Raw genomic sequence first — 20,770 nt, 5'->3', positions numbered from 1 at the left:
AATTCATATCCAGCAGAGAATGGAAACACTGCAGTGGTGATTTATGAGGCAAACACAGTCTAGTTAGAGTTTGAAAAAATGTTTATTCTTATTACCTACAGAAAAAAAATCATCAAATTAAGAGGGCAGACACGGACAGAAGGAGAGGAAACTTTGTAGAAAAACGAGCAAAATGGTTTTAAAGAGATTCAAAGCGTTATTACAGCATTTGTTTTTAGTACAATCTGTTATTTTCTAATCCAACACCTCCATGTGCAGCGCACTTAAAATTTTCGTACAACTGGAAATCGCCTGAACGTTCTTCGAAGCATTTCCAAAAGTGTAAAAAGCAAAAGAGCTCAAACCTTTAAGCTTGTGCCTTTAATCTACACTGCTGACAGTCTCTTCTATGAACTGTGCACAGCTTTATCTGCAGAGAGGGAGAAACTAAAGGCCATCTCTTTGGTACATTGTACTGTACTCTGGATACACAGTTTAAACTGACTGTTAGTGTGGGAGAAACAGGAAACAGCAAAAAGTTATTTTCTGCCACCTCATGCATGAAGTGAAGAAGGAATCTGTATGCTTTTCACATTATATTATTCCGAGTGCTTCTAAGAGAATTTAAGATCACGCTGACACTAACAATAATCTGAGATCACAGTTCCCTGAAAAATAGTTTGATTTCAGAGGAGTCTCTCGGCAGACCTGGTGCACAACTTTAAAATGTAGGAAATCTATGCTTTCTAATAATGTAGTTCTGCCTGTATAGAAATGTACAAAAGGTTTATTTAACATAAAGCTAACACTGCTAAGAACATTAGTCTCTCATTGTGCCTGTTAGCATAACGCAGTTATTAATTCTGAGCACTTTGCACATATTTTAAACAGCCAAAAGCTTGAAAGCTGGCACAGCTAACGTGATGACCGGCAAACAGAGACAGATTTGGCTTATTAATGACCGAAACAGTATGTGTTTTTGATGGCATCCTTATGTTTCTGTTAATATCCTGCCTTCTTCTGCATTTGTAGACGAGTGCGATTTCCTTTTAAATCCAGATGATCATCTATAGCTAAAAATACAGAGAGTTATGTGCTGCAGAGAAAGAGCTGGAGTCAGAAAAACAAGAGAGAACAAGGTGAACAAGTCCTATGCATCCAGTAAAAAAAAGTCATAAATATAGAGAGAAGACCAAGAGTTCCTTCTATCACCATTGTATTCCAAATCAGGAAAAAGACTGCAGCAGTCTCTCTTTTTATCGGGTTCATGGAAGTGTGTGTGGGTAGCCTCTGAGAGCCATGACAGGAGGATGCAGGCACAATGCAGTCGCAGGGTCGTACAGACATTAATTTGTTTGTCTGCTGTGTGTTTTCAAGCCCAGGATCTTCAAACCTAATTTATACTTTCACAATAAGAGGGTGGAACAGGTGTGCACAGATGACCTCTAGGATGTGAGCCATGGATGGGAGAGGCACTGGGCTGCCGTGGCCCTCCTTTCGGGCACCAGGTCCAGCATGGGCAGCAGGAAGCTGCTGAAGGTGTGTGCCTCGTCTTTGGACCACTCATACTTTTCTACCAACACGTCAAGTAGCCCCCACGGCTTCAGCTTGGTAATGTGACGCAGGTCGCCTGGGAGAAAATGGTCAATTACAGTGAATATCAGGGTGTGATATATATTATGGGTATTATATATTCTTTAAAACAATAGTTTTAAATAGAATATTATTTTAGATTAGTATTCAGAGCATTTTTTGGTTGGAGAAAATCTACTGCACCACCTCTATGAACTGGAAATAGCTGCACTAAAGTTAATTTGAAAGTTCTGTCCTCAAACTGAGCAGATGGCTGTTCCCTTGAGGCGTCAGGTGCTCAGTCTGAAATAGTAACATTTGCACCAAATACCTGAGCTACCTGAGCATATTTTAAGAAATGAACTTGATTTAGCTACAGCAGACAGCTGGTGGCGGGGCGGCAGTGTTTACCTTTCTTGGTGAAAAACTCCTTGGAGTATTTGCCTGCCATGATCAGCTTCCGAGGAACTTTACCTAGCAGCTCAATGATCAGCGCGATGTGATCTACAGGGAGGCAGAGAAACACACAAACACTGCTGATGAAGCACCAGGGTAAACATAACCATTTCAATGAATGGTTCAAGTGCTGGACTCTATTACATATAAACTATATATGAATCTGGCATTCACTCATTTGAGTGTCTCTCGTCTGTTGGGATAGCACAGTTAAAACCTGATGTCTGATGTTTTGGGGACAGATGTCTCAGGGGAAGCAGACACTAACCTTCATCTCTGGAGTAGTCTTCTCCAGAATGGGGTTCAAAAAGATAGTCTCCAGTAGCAAGCTCGAAGGCCTGAGGGAAAAAAAACAAACAAAACACAAACTCAATAATCAGTCCATTAATATGGTCAATGAGGTCAAAACCTGGATGGCCTGACTTTTGTTTTTTGTATCCCATATCCTAATGTCACGTGCACATCGACATATTACATGTTTCTGCTGACTGCAGTAAAAGTGTTAGGGAGGATTATGCTTTGTAAAAAATAGCAATGAGTCAATAAAAGAGGAGTAGAAGAAGAATGGAAGCTGGTACACAGGTTCCAAAACATTGAACAAAGCTTTACAATTTGTTTATGGTGTTGAGACCTAAAGTGTACACACAATGTGTTTTATTGACAAATTAACTTAATACAACTTTGCTCAATTCCAATAAAAACTTGACAGGTTACCTTACAGAGCTAAAATAACTTTTAATGACATCAGTTCCTGACAGTGGTACAGGTGGTCTGAGTGTGTGCGTCTGTTTACCATGCAGGCTGTGCTCCAGATGTCTGCTGGTGTACTGTAGCCGGCTCCTGTCAGCACTTCAAGAGAACGGTACTGCCGCGTCTGGATGTCATCTGTGAAATGTTTGTTCTGCAAGAAGAAGAGACAAACCCTTAATGCTGAGACACAAAGTAACAATTGAACTGGTGTTTGAAAAGTGCTGCTTCTTTTTGAATTAGGTCTGATTCAAAGCAGTGGGCAAACCTTTCAAGGTCCCAACAAGAGTTGTTCATAGACAAAGTGCCAATATATATTTTCACTCACCACCCAGCAGGCGTTGCCTAAGTCAGCAATCTTAACCTGCAGCTTGTCAGCGTTAATAGGCTCCAGGGGGTTTACTAACATATTGCCTGATGCTCCTGTTAAAGTGAGGAGAGGAGAGGAGAGGAGAGGAGAGGGAGATGGGAACACAGGAGGATGAGGTAGAAAAGCAGAGGGAAGAATGACAAAAATTTAGACACATGGAAGGTAACCGAGTAAATCTTAGCTGGCAGAGTGCTCATAACTGCACTGGGTCATCTTGACAATTGGGAGTAAATCTTCCAGTATCGCATTAAACTTGACAACCTCTGGGTCTGTTTGGATGATACATTCAAACTCAGTAAGCTGCTACAGTGGCAGGTATTAAAGTTTGCAGTTCGCAGTTCGCAGTGGAAAGTGTTATTATATGCTACATTACTGGGTGTCCTCCAGGTAATGTGATGTGATGCGCCAGGTTAATCCATATGTATTAGCCTCACTAGCGCAACCTTTCTGTGGCATCCGCGGTGAAACTCTGCAGCGGGCGGGGCTGCTCCTGCTCCTGCTCTCTCTCCCTCTCTCTCACACACACACACACACACACACACAGAGCAGTAAAGCTCGATACCGATCAGTTAAGTTAATGCTTGATTGCACAGATAACCATTGTTGAGATCTGGTCGGAACATCCCTAGTTAAAGCCATACTGAAGGTTTTTTTCTCATTGTGCATGTAGTATTGATAATTTCAGCCTTTTAAATGTGATTGCACATTAGTGTGAAGAAAGAAGAAAACATTTTGCAGAATTCAGTGCGCAATGTGTGATGCACGAACGATAAGTGATGATAAAATTATGCTCAGAACATCCCAAATATTCTTATTAACACAGGGTACTTATAAGCTTCATATGGCTTCAGTAAAGTGCTGGAACTAGAAGATAGACAATAAATATACTGTAAGGGGTAAAACATTTTAACTAACCATTCTGGCTGTCCTCCTCATCATCCTCTTTTTTGGTCTCCCCTCGAGTGTCCATTTCATCCTCCTTCTTCCCCTCCTTCTCCTCATCTCCCTCCTTTAGAGAGGCAGGGAGCTGCTGTGTGTCGGGGTCCCGGGGTGAACCGTTACATGTCTGATGCTCTTCCTTGTTACTTAACATGTCCTCGGTCTGCGTGTTACTTTGTGGCTGGTTTGCGTTCTGTTGGTCTTCTTGCTCCTCCGTCGACTGCTTGGTCCCTTGTACCTCTACGCTGGTGTCGCTCTCTGGTGTGGAGGCGTGGCCGTTGCAGTTCACCTCCATTGTGTTCTCTCCCTCGGCCGCATCCCCTCTCCGTTCATTTGCCTCTGGCGTCTGCTGGGGCTGCTCATCAGGAGTTGTGTCTGTGGCAGTGTGGATGATACAACTCTGTTTCACTCATTTCCTGATGAATGGTACTCTTTCAGCAAAAACGACTTATTACTGATTAATGTTTATTTCAGATGTCACGTGTGTTGCTATTTTTTGATTATTTGAACCAATAAATCAATAAAACCATTTTAACTGAAACAATTATCCAGTCTAGGATCTGCCCGGTCACTCACCCGTGATAGTATGGCTAGCAATGTCTTGCAGCGTGGCAGACATAGAGAGGGTGGCTAAGGAAGTCGTATCTTCGGTGGTCTCAGTTGTTGTTGTCGTCGTCTCCTCATCATCCTCCTCTTCTCCTCCTTCAGGTGTTGCTCCTCCCTCCATCTCTTGGATTCTCTTCTCCAGCATCTCTGCCTGCTTCCTTTGCTTCTTCTTCATCTTTTTCTTTTTGTTTTTGGACATTTTGGCCATCTTGGGAAAGAGAACAAGTGGAGAGAAAACAACATTCTTTTACTTTACTTGTTGTCCTCACATCACTAGATCTGGTTAAAATAACAAAGAAAAACATCACTCACTGGTTTAGGTGCTGGAGCGGTACTCACTGTAGGAAACAGGAAATATCAGAGGATTACATTAGTGAACGACATATGTGGCATATCCCTCGCCTCTCTATAATTAGTATTCTGTTCGGGTGGCTGAGTTGATTCACACCAAGTTGTACTAATAGACTCTCTGCAGCGACACCCAGCTCAGCAAGATTCACACACTCCTCTGAGCAAGCTGGTAATTTCTATAACCAATCCAGTGGTGACTCATACTGACACAGGGCTAAGCGCTCCTCTTTATTAGAAACCTTTGCGTGCTTTAGAACCAAACCCTCACGTTTCTGAATGCTTAGATCGCATAAATAGGAGGATTAGACTGAAGAGCTAGGAAAATCTGTGTATTCCCAGTTCATGGCTGGTTTGTGCCTCTTTACAATACGATCTTAAAACCCAATTAAAAACATGAATAGATCAAATGACCTGATAATCAGCATCTGTTAGATGTATTAATGATAATAATACACATTAATGTTGTGAACCACCAAATTAGTAACACTTGAGTAACGCTGAAAGGCACTGGACCTGCAAACCTCTTTGTTGTCAATCAAACCACAGAAGTTTCTTAGTGTAGTGCAGAGGAAAAGAAAGATTGTGACCTGCAGAACCCGAGGGAGGTGCAGTGCCAGTCTTCTGCCACTGCGTAGCTTCTGCAGCCATTTTCTTGATGTAGGACTCGTTGACGGTCAGCAAAATGTTCTCTGGTTTGATGTCTGTGTGGATGATCTTACACTTCGTGTGGAGGTAGTCCAAACCCTGCAGGACCTGCAGTGCAGAGAAGTCAGAGTATCAAAATATATGCTGTTCTGAGTTAGAAATGAAAGGTGCTGAGAACATCAAAATACACCATTCCCCACCCACCTGTGATCTTACACCTGAATAAGCCAAACACTTCCGAGGTGTCTTTGGCAACTATAACTGACACTATAGTCAAACCAAAACATGAAATGATCCTTCTCTTCTTAATAATGTGTGTATATATATATATATATATATATATATAGTACTTAATAATATATAAATATGAACAGTACCTGTCGTATGATGCTTTTAACACAGGGAAGCGGCAGGCCTTGATAATTGGACTTGATGATCCACTTCAATAGGTGATAACCCAACACCTCAAACACCATGCACACATCTGAAGAAATACAAGGTCAAGGACTAATAGAACACAACTTCTCACAAGACTACAGAGGACCTACTCCAATAAAAAGGTTAGGGTTAGACCTGGAAAAGGTATGGAGATTAAGTGTTATATTTTTCAAATACTACACTCACACACTCCGATGGCAATTCAAGGTTTTTCAATGACTGTGAACCATCTCTCAGTATAAACCACAAAAGTTAACTTTAATTTCCAGCGGATGCCCGGGCATGTTGCCTGAACACACAGCTGTGGACTAGATGGCGTGGGAGAGACGGTGTCAGTGAGGGACATCAGTGACACTTAAATGTGCCAAAGCACACAACTAGCCGAACGTCAGATGAACATCTGCGAACCACGAATAGCAGCGCTGTGTGTGTGTGTGTGTGTGTGTGTGTGTGTGTGTGTGTGTGTGTGTGTGTTGTTGGTGTGTGTGTGTGTGTGTGTGTGTGTGTGTGTGTGTGTGTGTGTGTGTGTGTGTGTGTGTGTGTGTGTGTGTGTGTGTGTAGACTTCAGACTGCCAAATGACTGGCACTCAAAATGCATCTTTGTCACTGTCGTTGCATTCAAACTCAGTAACTGTGGTCGAAGTCTGGCTGAGATATGTTAATCTTTCAAAGTAATGTAGACAAATGTGGCCTTCAAGCACAATAACAAGGATGAGCTAAATTAATGTCTAGCCTGAGGAGATGCAGTCTTTACCCTTGGATGTTCAATACTAAAGCAGCCGTTTGGCCTGGAATGAGTGTAATCAGTATGTCCAAGCTATCACACTGAGACAGCAACAGTAGGGAAGAGAAAATGGAAGGATGCCAAGAATTTAAGTTGCTGTTGTCCACTGTTCCCTTCCTTCACAGAATGACGGCACTGGACAGTGTAAACCATCTGGCACAGTCATAAAACTAATCAGTATGCACCATTTTAAGGACAAGCAGTTTTGCATTTTTTTCAATAAAATGTGTTTTTGTTTAGTTTATAAACAAGATGCTGCTGTATGCATCAATCACACTCAGACAAATGTGGGGGGAAAAAAATGTAGTGCGTATAAAATAAATTGAATAGTAGATTTATGCATCTTAGGAACACATGAACTGATACTTCTTAACAAGAATTTTCTTTCAGAGGATACGAGTCCCATTCATGCCAGAAATTTTGAAGTCGTCTAGAAGCTGCACCACTTTCTCTCTGTTGGGGTCACTGGGATCCGTGTTTCTCACCTGAAAAACACACAAAGGGTTGTGAAAGCTGCGGGCGCTGGTATAACTGGAGTATAAGCCAGTGTGAAAATATGTTTCATGACGACTGCATGACTTACAGATTTGAGCAGCTTAATCTCATCCAGAGCTGTCTCTGTGTAATGTTCAGCACTTTTTACAACCTTCATGGCCACAAAGCGCTTCTCCCTGGAAAACACATAAAATCAGAGTTTTAACTCCTCACAACCACATTAACTTGTTTTTAAATACAGTATAAAGCAACTAATACCAATGACAAGTAACATCAAACCTCTCAGCATATATCCATAAAACTTCTAATAATGTCCGAAGATATTAACTAAAAAAACACTAGGCCTTTACTGTGCTTCTAAGGTTTGTTCATAACCTATAAATACTACAGGCAGCAAAATGGCTGGCATGCCTGGCCCTCAATGTGGACTTTTATATCCTTATGCATGTACACAGCACTCCTTGCCTCTACTGCTGTCAGAGATCTAGACACTTTTTTAGACCCTTATTTTTAGGAAGTATTACAGTACACTTTACTGCAACGTTGCAGCAGCTGTGGCTTGGTCAAATCCACGCATGACCTCTGCATATCTGTACATCACTGTCTAAATGTCACATATTCAAGTTCAGGAGAAAAACTTACTGGATGTCCCAGGCCAGCCACACAGTGGAGAAGTGCCCCCAGCCCAGCTTACGGATCACATGGTATCTCCCGTTGAACAGATCTCCAATCTTCACATGGTGATATCCACCTGACCAAAGACGGATGCAGATACACTCAAACAAATATTATGTGTTGAGTATGTAGTGTATGAAAGTGTGTGTATTATGAGTCAAAGCTGGAGTATTATCGAAAAAGCACACAGATGTCAAATGTTTTATTGCCTTGGATATATACACAGACAGATCTGATATGTGAACAGAGAGCAAGAGTGAGAGACGACCTACCCCTGCAGTAGTCGTTGGGGTCCTCCTGCTCATCATCATCAGAGCCTAGGATCTCCTCGTCCTGCTCTGGGAGCGGAGAGTCTGCCTGGCCCGGCTGAGAGCCGCCTCCACGGCCATGAGGTTCTGGTCTGAGTGGGGAAGACAGACAGAGCAAGGAGAGAGGGATGGTAAGGAACGCAAGAGACATGGAGGAAGGACAGAAGTGCACAGGAACAGCAGAGTGACAGTGGGGGGAAAAGGGGGCAAAAGATGTCGGAACATTTGAGAATGTGGTTTCTATAATACGTCATTTTCAGAGGCATTTTATCAAAAAGCTTTCAGTGTGGTTTCATCCAGAAAAACTCAAGCGATATGGGAGATATGGATAAACTCTTATTTAACTAAAGGTAACCAAGCACGCAAAGATTAGGAGCCTGTTTAATGTGTCTGTAATGACAGAACAGTCATTTCAGCATGTCAGTGGACAGAAAAGAAAGCAGTGAGAAATAATGCAGTGCAGAGGGTGAACATTTGATACAAAAAACATCTGCTTTTGAGGCTATGGAGTGTGACCATGCTCTACGGTGGTAACTAGTAATTATTTTTATTATTGATTAATCTGCAGATTGTTTTTTAGATTCAATTGATTAATTGTAATCGTATGTTTAAAGTGCCAAAATGAATCTATGGTTAAGAAATACATTTTTACACAAGTTTTGCGAGTGTGTCAATAACAGAAGTCAGAAGAAGTAAATGTAAAGCTGTGCTGTGAATCAGCTACACAATAAGTACCAAGGGCTGGGTAGGAAGTAGAGGAAGGAAAGAATATTTGATTATTGATTATTTTTCTTCAAAATCAACCCATTGAGGCTGGAGCATCAACACAAAACCAAAGAGTATTAAACAATGTAACGCCTTCGACCGAGACCTAATACTATTAAACATTGATAGTATTTTTAAATAACTGATGGTTATTCCACAATGCTTAAACGAGCATGCTGAGTTGTGAAAATCTAAACATGGTGGAATAAATTATTAAAACCAGTCCTCCAGTTGTTCATATAGAACAGCCCACTGCAGAGTAATGGAGACCATGTTTGTTTCCATGAAAAGACTCACACACAGGATACAAGTTAGAAATCAAACAAGTAAAACAAGAGGCCCCAGCAGATGGTGAAGGTGCAGCATGTAACAACAACCGGTACTCCAGAGGAGAGAATCCAGCAGATCCAGCTGCACAAACCATTGACTGGGAACGCTGCATACTCTTCCTGAGTCAGTTAGTGGATGAACTGAAAAGCTTTTAGTTTCTCATACAGACTAAACTGCTGGTGCTGTCCATGGTGCTGAAGGAAGAGACTGCACTGCCTCACTGGATCCAAACCACAGAGTAACAAACACGAGTGACACCAATGAATAACTTCAACACCCTTCACCAATCAGTAATGGCTATCGCCTGGAATGCATCAACATGCATCAATCCCAAAGGTTTTGTCAAAATTCATCGGTGGTATCTTATATTCATCACATAGTCCTTTCATACACTAAATGACAATACCGATTAATTTAAATAACAAGGAGTAACTTTTTGTAAACTTTTGGAGTTGGTATTTTTAAAAATATTGGTGCAGGTACAATATCTTGTGCTGGTACCAAGACCAAAAATATACTTTTTACAATACCTTGCTATGTTTTTGTCCTCTCAACAAAATAAGCCAAATATCTGTTTGGCTTGTCGCTTGCTTTGTAATGTTGTCTTTAAATGCAAACAGCTGTACAAAATTAAATCAAGAAAATCTTAAAGAATAAGCAAACATTCCTGTGCCAACACAGAGCATCACTATCAAACTATTTTTGTTTTTCCACTGAAATAATGAGGCTCATGAATCCTTATGATGCTTCACCGTAATACTGCAGAGGGCTGATCATGGTGCACTGTGGAGCTTCTAGCAAGAAATCCTGTTCTCTGCATGCAATGCAGACAGACGTTTCCCTCACAACCAACATTTTTCTTCACAACATTTCAAGCCTCAAATAAACACACCGTGGTCTTGCATACAAAATCTCTTGAAGCAGATTCATTCTTCAGAGCACATCAGTCTTGTGTGCTACACATTTGGTGTTACTGAGTCAAACTGTAAACACTGCATGGTGCTGAGGAGGATTTGGAGCTAATTAAAGCAAGTCACATATTATCTCTTAAACTATGAAAAGGATCTAAGCAGCTGACTTAGCCACGTACTCTCTGAAGAAAAGTGCTTACAGTCACTGCTTCTAAAATTGTAATTGATAGAGGAGGCAAAAACATCAGTTTGATTGCTTTGGTTGAGGACACTTTGTTGTGATCTATTTGCAAATAATGTTAAAGTCATTAGGATTAGCACGCCAAGCTAATCAGTTCATTGGCTTAAGTCTAAGCAGAAGGACCACTGGATGCATCTCAGCAAAAACAAAGCTGTGTCATGCTCAGCCGCCTGCAGAACTCAACTGTTTGACGTTGTTCCTGGGGGGACAAGAAGGCAATTAACGATGTTGAGCTGAAGTCAGAGGTGCAGTGATTAATTAATAAATTAGGTCCTTCACTATTTTGACCACAAACGTCCATCTTGTAGTTCAAGACAGTCTAAGGTTTCTGTTTGGAGCCCGAACAAACAGACACCATTATCAACATTAAAAAGTAAAAATGTAGAAACATAGCCCATCAAACATATACAGTATGTACTAGAACTTCTGTTTCCAACATATAAGCTGCACCAGATATCTAAAAAATCTCAATATCAGTCAATAATATTGGCCTGCTGATGCATCTGTCTGGCTTGTGTGATTTTGATTAATTATTATTCACCCATCTGCTGTGAGATTTTTCTCTCAGTTCTTCAAAAGAAAAGGTGTCACTGGAGTGGGAATACTCACAATGTTTCATTTGCTCAGAATTGGTTTGGTTTTCAACAAAAAAGTACGTTTGGATCTCCCTAAATCAGTACTCACAGTGTGTAAGTGAGTGGACACTTGAAGTGCTTCAACGTTATGAGGTTTATTATATTTTGTGTTCTCATTAACTATAGTATTATAATTACAGAAAGACTAAAGTGCTTTAATTGTAATTACACTTGGCTTTCCTCTTGGCTTGACTGCAAGAACAGTGTCAGCCCACACACTGTGTGGCCAAGGCACAACAACAGCTACCTTTCATCATTTAGTCAGATGCACACACAGTAAAATTTAGCCACCAAACACTACCTAGGTCAGTGTCCTCTCATCTGAAGTGTTTCAAAAGTTAAAGACAATTCTCCCTCTCCTGTATCTCCAATATTCACACACACACACACACACACACACACACACACACACACACACACACTTACTTTAATGAATAAAACTAACTGATGAGGAAAACTGGGGCTTCAGTATAGCGGTAATTTTGTTCTCCAAAGTTTTGAAATGATTTATCAAGGACCTTTCTATCCAAGGCAAAGATGATGACAAGATTCACAAACAAAAACCGACTATATCTCTTCATCTTGCTGCTAATGAAAATAGGAGACAAAAGTAGGAAGTTTTGAAAAACTGAAGACAAATACTGACAAAATGACTTACAGCACTGACATGTATTAAAAAAACATTGTTGCAAAGACTCATGTTCATCGTTGTCATTGAATGTTGGCTTCTTTTTCCCCACACTACTTTGCACCTGACCACCTCTCTGTAGCACCTGCAGCGGTCACACACTGTACACATTTATGGCCTGGTTAATGTGAGAGGATGGTGACTATATATGTTGAGGTAAAAATAATTGGTCTTGAATAAAACAAGACCAAAATGTTAGTAAGTTTTAATTTTACAAATATAAAAAAGACTAAAATATCAAGTGTTTTTGCTGAATAACAATATACTAAAATGTTCATGGTTCTTGATAATTATGACTAAAATAGAGTAGAGTAGTAGAATAGTTTCTTTTTTCCACCCGAACAGAATTTATTAGAAATATGAAGGATTAAGCTAAAAAACTGACACATGGACATCGATCCTAGGATGAGCACTCGATCTAAATATAGCTGCCAAAATTAACACTATTTGCAGTAAGTAGAGAGCAGAAAACGAGATGGAGGGGCGGGATGGTGAAGGTTACAGGAACAATGTTTACACAGGGGAAGAAATGGAGAAATACAGAAATATTTAGCAAATATACACAAAATTAAATAAACATAATTTTGAACCAACCGAGAACATTCACACATTTAATGCCAAAAGACAACAGATGATCATGCATGCAAGTTTTTTTTTAAATCACTGCGGTACATGGATAGATGGACAGAGACGGTTCGATGCCCCCTGATTGCCAGACAACATGGACAAGAACAAAAAGCAGAACACCTCAAGGACTTCTGCAAAACTCAGAACACCTGGAGGTGTCTCAAGACCACCTCCGACTGTCTACGCTTCTCACGCCTGCCCACACTCACACGCATCCTGCTCTTACCTGCAAGATGCCCGGATGCCCATGGGACGTGATGGAGTGGAGGAGGGCAGGAGAGAAGTGCAGGTGTTAAAAACAAAGCCTTCTTACTCCATCAGCCAGAAGAGAAAACAGGAGCGATTAGAGGACCAAAAGAGGAAGAAGGACGGAGAGTGAAAAGTAAGAATGGAGAAGGAGGAGAGAGTGATCAGTGCTGATAACTGAAAAGCAGAGATTATAGAGGGTGGGTGGGCGGCAAACAGAAGAGAAGAGTAGAAGAAGAGGCTGGTGAGGAGCAGAGTAGAGGGAAGGAAGAAGAGGAGAAATGTAGAGGCTCTGCTGTAAGCTGGAGTCCTAGAGCGCAAGGCACCACCGCACACTCGCTGACTCTCTCGCTCACTTTTTCTCTCACTGTCTCTCCCCGTCTGACCGAGAACTCTCCTTGGCTGTCGTCAGCCTCTGGCCCGGCCCCCTTTACTGACAGCTGGGAGATGATTGGGTGAGGCAGCCCAGCACTGCATTGCAGGTGAGGGACGACATCAGCATCCCCCCTCCTCCCTCCCTCCTTGTCTGACCAAAACAACACCATTCCTCTTCCCCCCCTCCTCTGTCTGTCCATCATCGTCACCCCCATTTCATACGCCTGCTGTTCCAACAATGTTTCACTCATCCTCAATCCTTTTTGGGTTGAAACAGCAATGCTACTCAGACTGTTTGCTGTACATGGACTGTGCCCCAGCCGATGCAGGGGTTGCTCTTCATGTGCAAGGTGGCCCATCACACACATTTCTGATTCACAATATTAGTGATGATTTGAATCCCTCAATGTAGGAGAGGAATCTTTGCAATGTGACAATATCATTCCACTATATATATATATATATATATAAAATTAAATTATATATATTAATTATTAAGGTAAATCAAAATATACAAAATCTATTAAATTTCCTGAAACTGAAAAACGAGGCTGTAGTTACTTTTGACCCTACCTTAACTCATTCCTTTTCTCATCACTGATTTAGTAATTTCATCAATTAAATTATTTTACTTTGCTCATTACACAGAGATACATTTTTGGTTTAATAAACAATGAGCCATGCATCTCTGCTCGAGTCTGAGCTGAGAGCGTTAAATAAACACCTCCTCATTCAGAATCAATGTCAAACACAAAGTACTTCATTATGAGGATCAGGCACCAATATGAGTACGTTAGTCATCATTCATGCTTTTGTCAGTAACACAGTAACATGTCATTAAATGAATAGTATGTCTGAGGTTTTTGCCATGCCAGCCGCGCCTCGTGGAGATGTTGGTGCGCTGATCGGTACATCCAACATTTTAGACCACGCAAGATTAAGTATGCACTATAATTATCGGGACAGATATCGGTTATTGGTTGATGAAGGGGAATTATTTTAAATTATCAGGATGATTAAACTACAGCCGATAAGTTATCAATTGATATAAATAATAATTTATTTGGAATTCCTATGCAAAACAATTGACAGAATTTATGTTGTGTGCATGTGAGGACTTTATTGACCAACCTGCTGGGCTCAGTGGATACACGCAATACATCTGAAGTTTGTTCCTTCTCCCAGGATTGTTTGCAACTTGCTGCAATTTCTTAACTCTGAACAAGATCTGTTTGCTTGTTCGCTAGCTAAAAAGAGACCATCCCAAAATACAATGTACAATGACACTAATGAATAAAAAAGTGAAGGAGAGAACTATTTCAATGTTGCACTTATGCACAAAAGATTTTAAGCCTTACTGACAATCAACGATATAGTTGATAGATATAAAATATAGTCCCTGTTTTACTTTAACAATACTAGTCAGATTTTTACTCCGCTTTAACAGTTTTTATAGGCTGATGCTTAAACTGTCTTACACACAAAGAGAGCCTAATAAATGGTCAGATTATCTGCAGCCTGGGCCACATTTCTCTATAGGAAAGTGAATGTTCCAATGAGCACTAAAATCAAATACAGAACCACAAGCACTTGACATCCTGCGCACACATCTGACATGACAGTGTGTGTCAGTGTCTCCTGGTTTCTCTTGGCTGTGTTGTTGCCACCCATCCAGCCCTATCAGATCTTTAGAGCAAAACAAACAGGGGCACAGAGGAAGAAAGCTCTTGGGGATGGAGTGTGGCCAAAAAGTTTAACATCCTCCTCCCCTCCCTCCAGATAAAATCAATGCCAAGTGCCTGGGCAGCAGAATGAAACAGCAGCACTAGGTAACTGTACTGAGGGTGCAGTGCACACACAGTGTAAATGAGCGTGCTGCAGCACCTTCACTTTGACTCTCCTGAGAGTATGCACGTCATACAAGAGACAATGCAATGCAGAGACAATTAGATAGCATGTCACAAACATAAATAGGCTTTCATGTTCTTTGCAGTGCCATGCAGGTTAATTCTGGAGAACAGAGACTGTGTGTCATGTTAGAAATACAGTTATGCATGAAGTGGGCCTCCAAGCAGAGACATAATAAGAGAAAGAGAGCACACTACAGATTTGTAGATACGATAGCACTTAGTTCACAAAAAACAATCTCCCCCGTCACAAAAAGCAGAAAACCCAACATTCAATTCAATAGCCTGAAGTGACCCGCCTCCTCTTTACAGTCAACACACACAAAGATATTTCTGCCTACTGACAGGACGGGAAAGAAGCGTAATGGTTAACCTGCAGGGTGAGGACAGAGAGCAGGAGAGAGAGAAAAAGAGGGACACAGAGCTGTAGTGGGCTGCAGATGATAAAAGATTTGACGGGTTATGTAATGAACTGCAGCTATGGCTGGGAGAGATAAAAAGCAAAATATAACAGAACAACTGTGCTGGTAAATACTCTGCAATGCTGCCAATTCCTGTTCACTCTCCTGAGTGAACACAAAAATGTCCTAAAAATCACACCTGAGGTACAGAGAGTTAGAGAAACAAGTGGTTTCATGTCTGAAGTGATGCCCAAAGAATATGATATTGTAATGCAGAAATACAGCGAAACAACAGGGTGGGCAATAAGCTCTTTCAAAAGCTGCAGCACAAATCCACTAGGGACATCATCAGCCCTGTTCTCGCTCACACACACACACACACACACACACACACACACACACAACAAAGCAAAACACAAGAAGCAGGTAGTCAAGTACCTCATAGAGCAACAACAGTCAGCATCTGCTCCTTAATGAAAAATGGATCAGCCCCATCAATAAGTCTGCCCAATGCTGTGCAACCTGGCATCTGGCGCACACACACACACACACAAAAACACTACTACGCTAAAAAACTCCCATCATCACAAATACAACAAGCAGTACAAACATGACCAAAGTCTGACTTTTACATCTCAACTGTGCCTCCTCTCTCTCATACACAAACACAAACATGAGACTTATTGCACTACTCACTTGCATGTGAGCCCGCTGGCTAGCTTCACAACAGCTGTATTGATGGAGAAGATCCAGTCCAGGAGCCACATGACCCAGACAACACAAGGCTAAAGCTATGTTACACCCCAGTCTATGCTTAAAAAAAAAAAATAAATAAAAACTTGGCAAAAGGAGAGTGGCACTTGGATCGGGTCTGCTCTCCTCTCCCCTGGCTCTTCAAACGAACAGTAGTTGTGCTGCGTCCTCTCAGCACAGCAGCCACAACAGAGCGACTGACACGGGTAAGTGGGAGGGAAGGAGCGTGATGGGTGCAAGGGCAAGAGAGGGAGAGAGAGAGGGGAGTTCATTTATGCTTGGATGCTCGCCACTTGCTTGATGGTTACTGACAGAAAGTATGCATTTTGTGTCGGGATTTTATGGTGAACCGATGCTCTGAGTCAACCCTGGAATAAAGTTTAAATTACGTTACCACAACAAGTAGGACAAACTGTAGCCTTGTAACAGCTGGAGAGATTAGCCACACAGCTTTGAGTATTAATTTACGATGTGATGAGGCTGCTGCGTCAAAGCCATGCAGTTATTTAAAAAAAAAAAGGGGGGAGTGCAACATTTAGCCAACCTGGGTATTCTGTGAGTCTATTGTAAATTAATTAATATTAATATTTTGTACGCTCGTCCACCATGAGTGAATGACAACGCATTCAGACTCCTTCACTTTTTTCACATTTTAAGTTTCAGCTTTATGCTGAAATTGTTAGAATTCATTTTTCCTGCAAATTACAAAGAAATTATTGCAATATTATGTATTCAGACACTGAACTCCATACTTGAAGCACCTTTGGCAGCGATTACCAGCTTTGCACACTGTTTTATTCTGCCATTGTTCTTTGCAGATCCTCTCAAGCTCTGTCGGGTTGGATGGGGGCCGTCGGTGGGCAGCCATTTTCAGGTCTTTCCAGAGATGTCAAGGACATTCACAGAGTTATCCCTAAGCCACTTCTATGTTGTAATGGACTCTGGAACAGGTTTTAAGAAAGTTTTTCTCTGTGCTTTGATCCGTTTAGCTTTCCCTAAAACCTATCCAGTCCTCCTAAGACCATGTCGCTAAAAAAAAAAAAAAAAAAACCACACAATGTGATGCTGCAACCACAATGATTCACCTTTGGGATGGTATTACACAGGCGATGAGTGGTGCCTGGTTAGCATGAGGCTGCGACTCAAATGTGAAAAACGTGAAAGGGTCTGAATACTTTCGGATTGCACCGTATATGATCATCTCATTTACCAAAAGACATCTGTCAAAAATGAAGCTATGAAGATGAAGAAGGTGAAGAAGCTCACCTCTCTTTTTGTTTCCCCCATACATACAAACACAAGCAACTCTGCTCCACTTCACACCACCTCTTTCTATTTCTCTCTCTGTGTCTCTCCAGCAGTATGTTTTATAAAGCCCAAAAAAACTAATTTTTCACTCGTGATTCTGCTTTAACTAAAGCAGGTGAGCCACATGTGGTGGAGGCTTGTAGTTAATGAGCCTGTCATTGTGGAACCGAATGCTTTACCTGATCCGTGCTTGTAAATCTATCTCCATGTACCAGATAACGCTTAAATGGGTCGCTGGACTTTAAAATACCTTAACTCTTATGTGGAAGACACTGAGACATTAATATTTTATACTTTGTTACATCCTTAAATAAAAATGTGCACAAAGGTTTTTAATAAAAAGGAGAAAATAATGAAATATGAGTACCTTTATTTGTTGAGAATGTAATTCAAATGTAATAAGAAAAAGGCTTTTCCATATGGTCATTATATATAAACTATTCATTTAATTTACAGAAACTGTGCTATATATCAGGATATGTATTGTTATCTGGATATGAAATGACCTATATCAGGATATGAGATTTAGATCATCATAGCCTGATAGCAGGGAATTAGTAGTTAGTGATACTGTGATACAGGTGAAACAAGGGAGGAGGTATAATGAGGAGAGAATCTAATCTCCCAAAATAAAATCACATCATAATCTGCATGTCATCAATCCAATGTGTGCAGGTAGAACAAGCAGGTGGCTGCAGGACAAATACCACAGTGGGGTTATGGTAGGCTGGTTAATTTGAATCAATCAGGTAATTGTTCTTTTATTGTTTGCTTTTAGTTCCCGGCAGTGTTGTCATACATTTATGTCTGCAAATGTTTTTGTGGTTGTTGTTTTGTGACATTTGATGCTGTTCCCATCTGGATATTTCTGACCACATTTAACCAAAGATAACATTCAAACATCAATGTCATACCAAGTATAAACATATAAATAAACAGAATTTCTAATGAACAGGTGCCCTTTGCCACCAGCTCATAGAAATGTCATCAGTAACAGTTCATTTATTCCATGTTGTTTTATACCTAAATTAAAATTCTTCTTACTTCTTCGTTCAAAAAATGTAACTTTGAACCGCAGCGAACTGTTTCATTAAAGGCACCGAATGCTCCAAATAATGCTGCTCTTCTGTGGGTGTCGCGTTTGATGCGTCACCAATGGAAATTGATCCTAATTAGCTACTTGAGATGAAGGTTACAAGAGAAACTTGTTCATTTGATGGGATTTTATTTTATCACAAAATAAAAAGCAACTCTTCCAAACAAGGAAGGAAAAAGGTCATTTTTGACATGCCTTAGTTAGTTGAACGCAGCCCAACCCAGGACTTGTTAAACAAGATTTGCCGCAAGGTGCAGAATGTCCAACGTTGGCATTTTATAGGACTCAGGAACAGGTGACAACTTTGAAGTGAATTATTAAATGGAAGTGCTACTACATTTGTTACCTACACATACGTTACTGTTATAGCTTTTTGGCAGATGTATAACATTTAAAATATTGCATACATCACTAAACTAAACAACCTTATTATACACACAGAGTGAAATGTTGCCCTTTTGTGGCATTTATTGGGTTGTACTGTATAAATTGATTTGGATCATATTCATACTGCCATAGCAAAATTTATCCCCATGGATCTGTTATTGTGGCATAGTGCCTTGAGGTTATTTGCATTATTTATACAGGTTTTTGTTTTAATCCAATTTGCATACGACAGAAAGGTCCCCGCTTTCCTGGTTTCTGGACTTGTGTTAAATGTCAGAATAAACTATTATTTATATTTAATTGGTTATGCAACTTCGGGTGATTTTTACAGCACATCATGTGTAACTATATATTGATATTCTAACGAAATGTTCCTTTATCTTTTAAGTCCATTATTGAGAACCCTTGTGAGCAATTTGCAAAATGGCTCCTATTATGGCAAATCAAGCACTCAAACCACTTATAATCATTGTGATAGCAAACATGCTTTCAAGTAGGATTAAATGACTTCCTTAATATACTTAGTATAAAAGTCAAAGCACCGTGCAGACACTGTGATGGTCCATCCACCAGAAGCTCCCTCTGTAGTGGGACACCTCCATATCCATTATTTTGATCAAAGTTTACAACCAAAAGAGAAAATGCAGCTGGACAGTTTCTCGTGAATCTCCTGCTTTGTGTTAAAAGAGAGAAAACTGCGGAAATATGAAATATGAAAACAAGCAGGAGGTGTTATTTAAACTTACTTTTTGCCAGGTTTCCTGGGCTTTGTCCTCTTCTTCCTTGCTTGCATCGCTAGTACTAAAAAGTAGAGAGAAAAGAGTAAAGATATAACACAGTAATTCAACTCCAAACCTCGCAGTAAGTACGACACAGTGATGTTACACAAAGCTGTTGTGGCTATATCGTGATTTAGTGTCCCGGGCTGCAGGTGTAAAGAGCTCGTAGTTACGGGTTAGATTACATTAGCAGCTCCGAGCGGCTAGCGGGTTACTTAGCAGGAGTAACAGCCTCTCATAAAGCAATGTAAGCCGGCCTGGGCGGTGTGTTTGTCCGATAGGAGAGGCATTTAAGTTAGCTGCTAACAGTAACGTGGTGCGTTTCACTACGAATACCACACGTTTTAGCCACTATCATGCCGAGACCTGATAACTGTGGTAATAGTTTCAGGGACACTGTGGCTTATTTTATTATTTTTTTAACTCCAACCTGGATAAAAGTTTAAAAAGACATGTTTGTCCACGAACGGATGCTAGTCTGTTGGCTAGAGCTAGCATACCGTGAACACTACACACACACACACACACACACACACACACACACACAGCAGAGCGCATGGTCTACTTTTACTTTCCACCAACTGTAACGTGGCTGGTCACAGTTGTTAAAATCATCACGAGCACATGTCTGCCACAGAAACATGTAAAATAAAACCGTACGTGTTTCAAGTACTGCGTGTAAAAAGCATTTGGGAGCCGTTACAACGTTACCTTTTCTTTCCATGCTGATAACCAGTAAGGAGAGGCGTTCAAGGACGGTTGGAATTGTCGAAACTCTAAAGTGCGCGAAAATGAACGACCCGACAGAGTTGAGCTGTAGGGGGGCGGAGTGTGTAGGAGCTGTCAAACGCTAGTAGTATTTCTGATGTATGTGGTATCTTTTGGCGATTAAATTAAAACATTTGCCACATGAATACAAATTGTTTTCTCATATGTGTTATTTTGTAACCGTGTAA

At 40.7% G+C, this 20,770-nt stretch overlaps 2 protein-coding genes across 12 annotated transcripts in view; both read right to left on the bottom strand.

Moving 5' to 3' along the window:
• Nucleotides 1-20,770, bottom strand: part of LOC127371909 (mitogen-activated protein kinase 14A) — a 123,131-nt gene that overhangs the window by 79,619 nt on the left and 22,742 nt on the right. The gene's annotated exons all lie outside the window — the stretch shown is intronic.
• srpk1b (SRSF protein kinase 1b) lies at nucleotides 64-20,619 on the bottom strand. 3 transcript variants are annotated; one of them, XM_051415146.1, is made up of 16 exons: nucleotides 20,526-20,619; nucleotides 19,782-19,836; nucleotides 8,330-8,457; nucleotides 8,025-8,133; nucleotides 7,471-7,558; nucleotides 7,285-7,372; nucleotides 6,043-6,149; nucleotides 5,608-5,773; nucleotides 4,982-5,007; nucleotides 4,640-4,877; nucleotides 4,040-4,438; nucleotides 3,083-3,177; nucleotides 2,801-2,908; nucleotides 2,276-2,345; nucleotides 1,963-2,055; nucleotides 64-1,609 (listed from the first exon to the last, which is right to left on the bottom strand). In XM_051415146.1, the coding sequence occupies exons 1-16, from the start codon at nucleotides 20,536-20,538 to the stop codon at nucleotides 1,425-1,427; spliced, it is 1,968 nt and encodes a 655-aa protein (XP_051271106.1). In that variant the 5' UTR covers nucleotides 20,539-20,619; the 3' UTR covers nucleotides 64-1,424. The 3 variants fall into 3 exon arrangements, with proteins under 3 accessions (XP_051271106.1, XP_051271107.1, XP_051271109.1); XM_051415147.1 differs by lacking the exon at nucleotides 20,526-20,619 and adding an exon at nucleotides 20,475-20,501; XM_051415149.1 differs by lacking the exons at nucleotides 19,782-19,836; nucleotides 20,526-20,619 and adding an exon at nucleotides 12,789-13,154.

Source organism: Dicentrarchus labrax, unplaced genomic scaffold (genome assembly GCF_905237075.1).
Source record: "Dicentrarchus labrax unplaced genomic scaffold, dlabrax2021, whole genome shotgun sequence".
Lineage (NCBI taxonomy): Eukaryota > Metazoa > Chordata > Actinopteri > Moronidae > Dicentrarchus > Dicentrarchus labrax.
Note: the sequence above shows the minus strand (reverse complement) of the source record. Positions and strands in the feature narration are given on the sequence as shown.

Coding starts and splice junctions, on each gene's coding strand:
- srpk1b (XM_051415146.1), bottom strand. Junction 8,134..8,329: donor CCCCAACGACTACTGCAGGG/GTAGGTCGTCTC, acceptor GTCTTTGGTCAG/GTGGATATCACCATGTGAAG. Junction 6,150..7,284: donor TTCTGGCATGAATGGGACTC/GTATCCTCTGAA, acceptor GTATTTCTTCAG/ATGTGTGCATGGTGTTTGAG.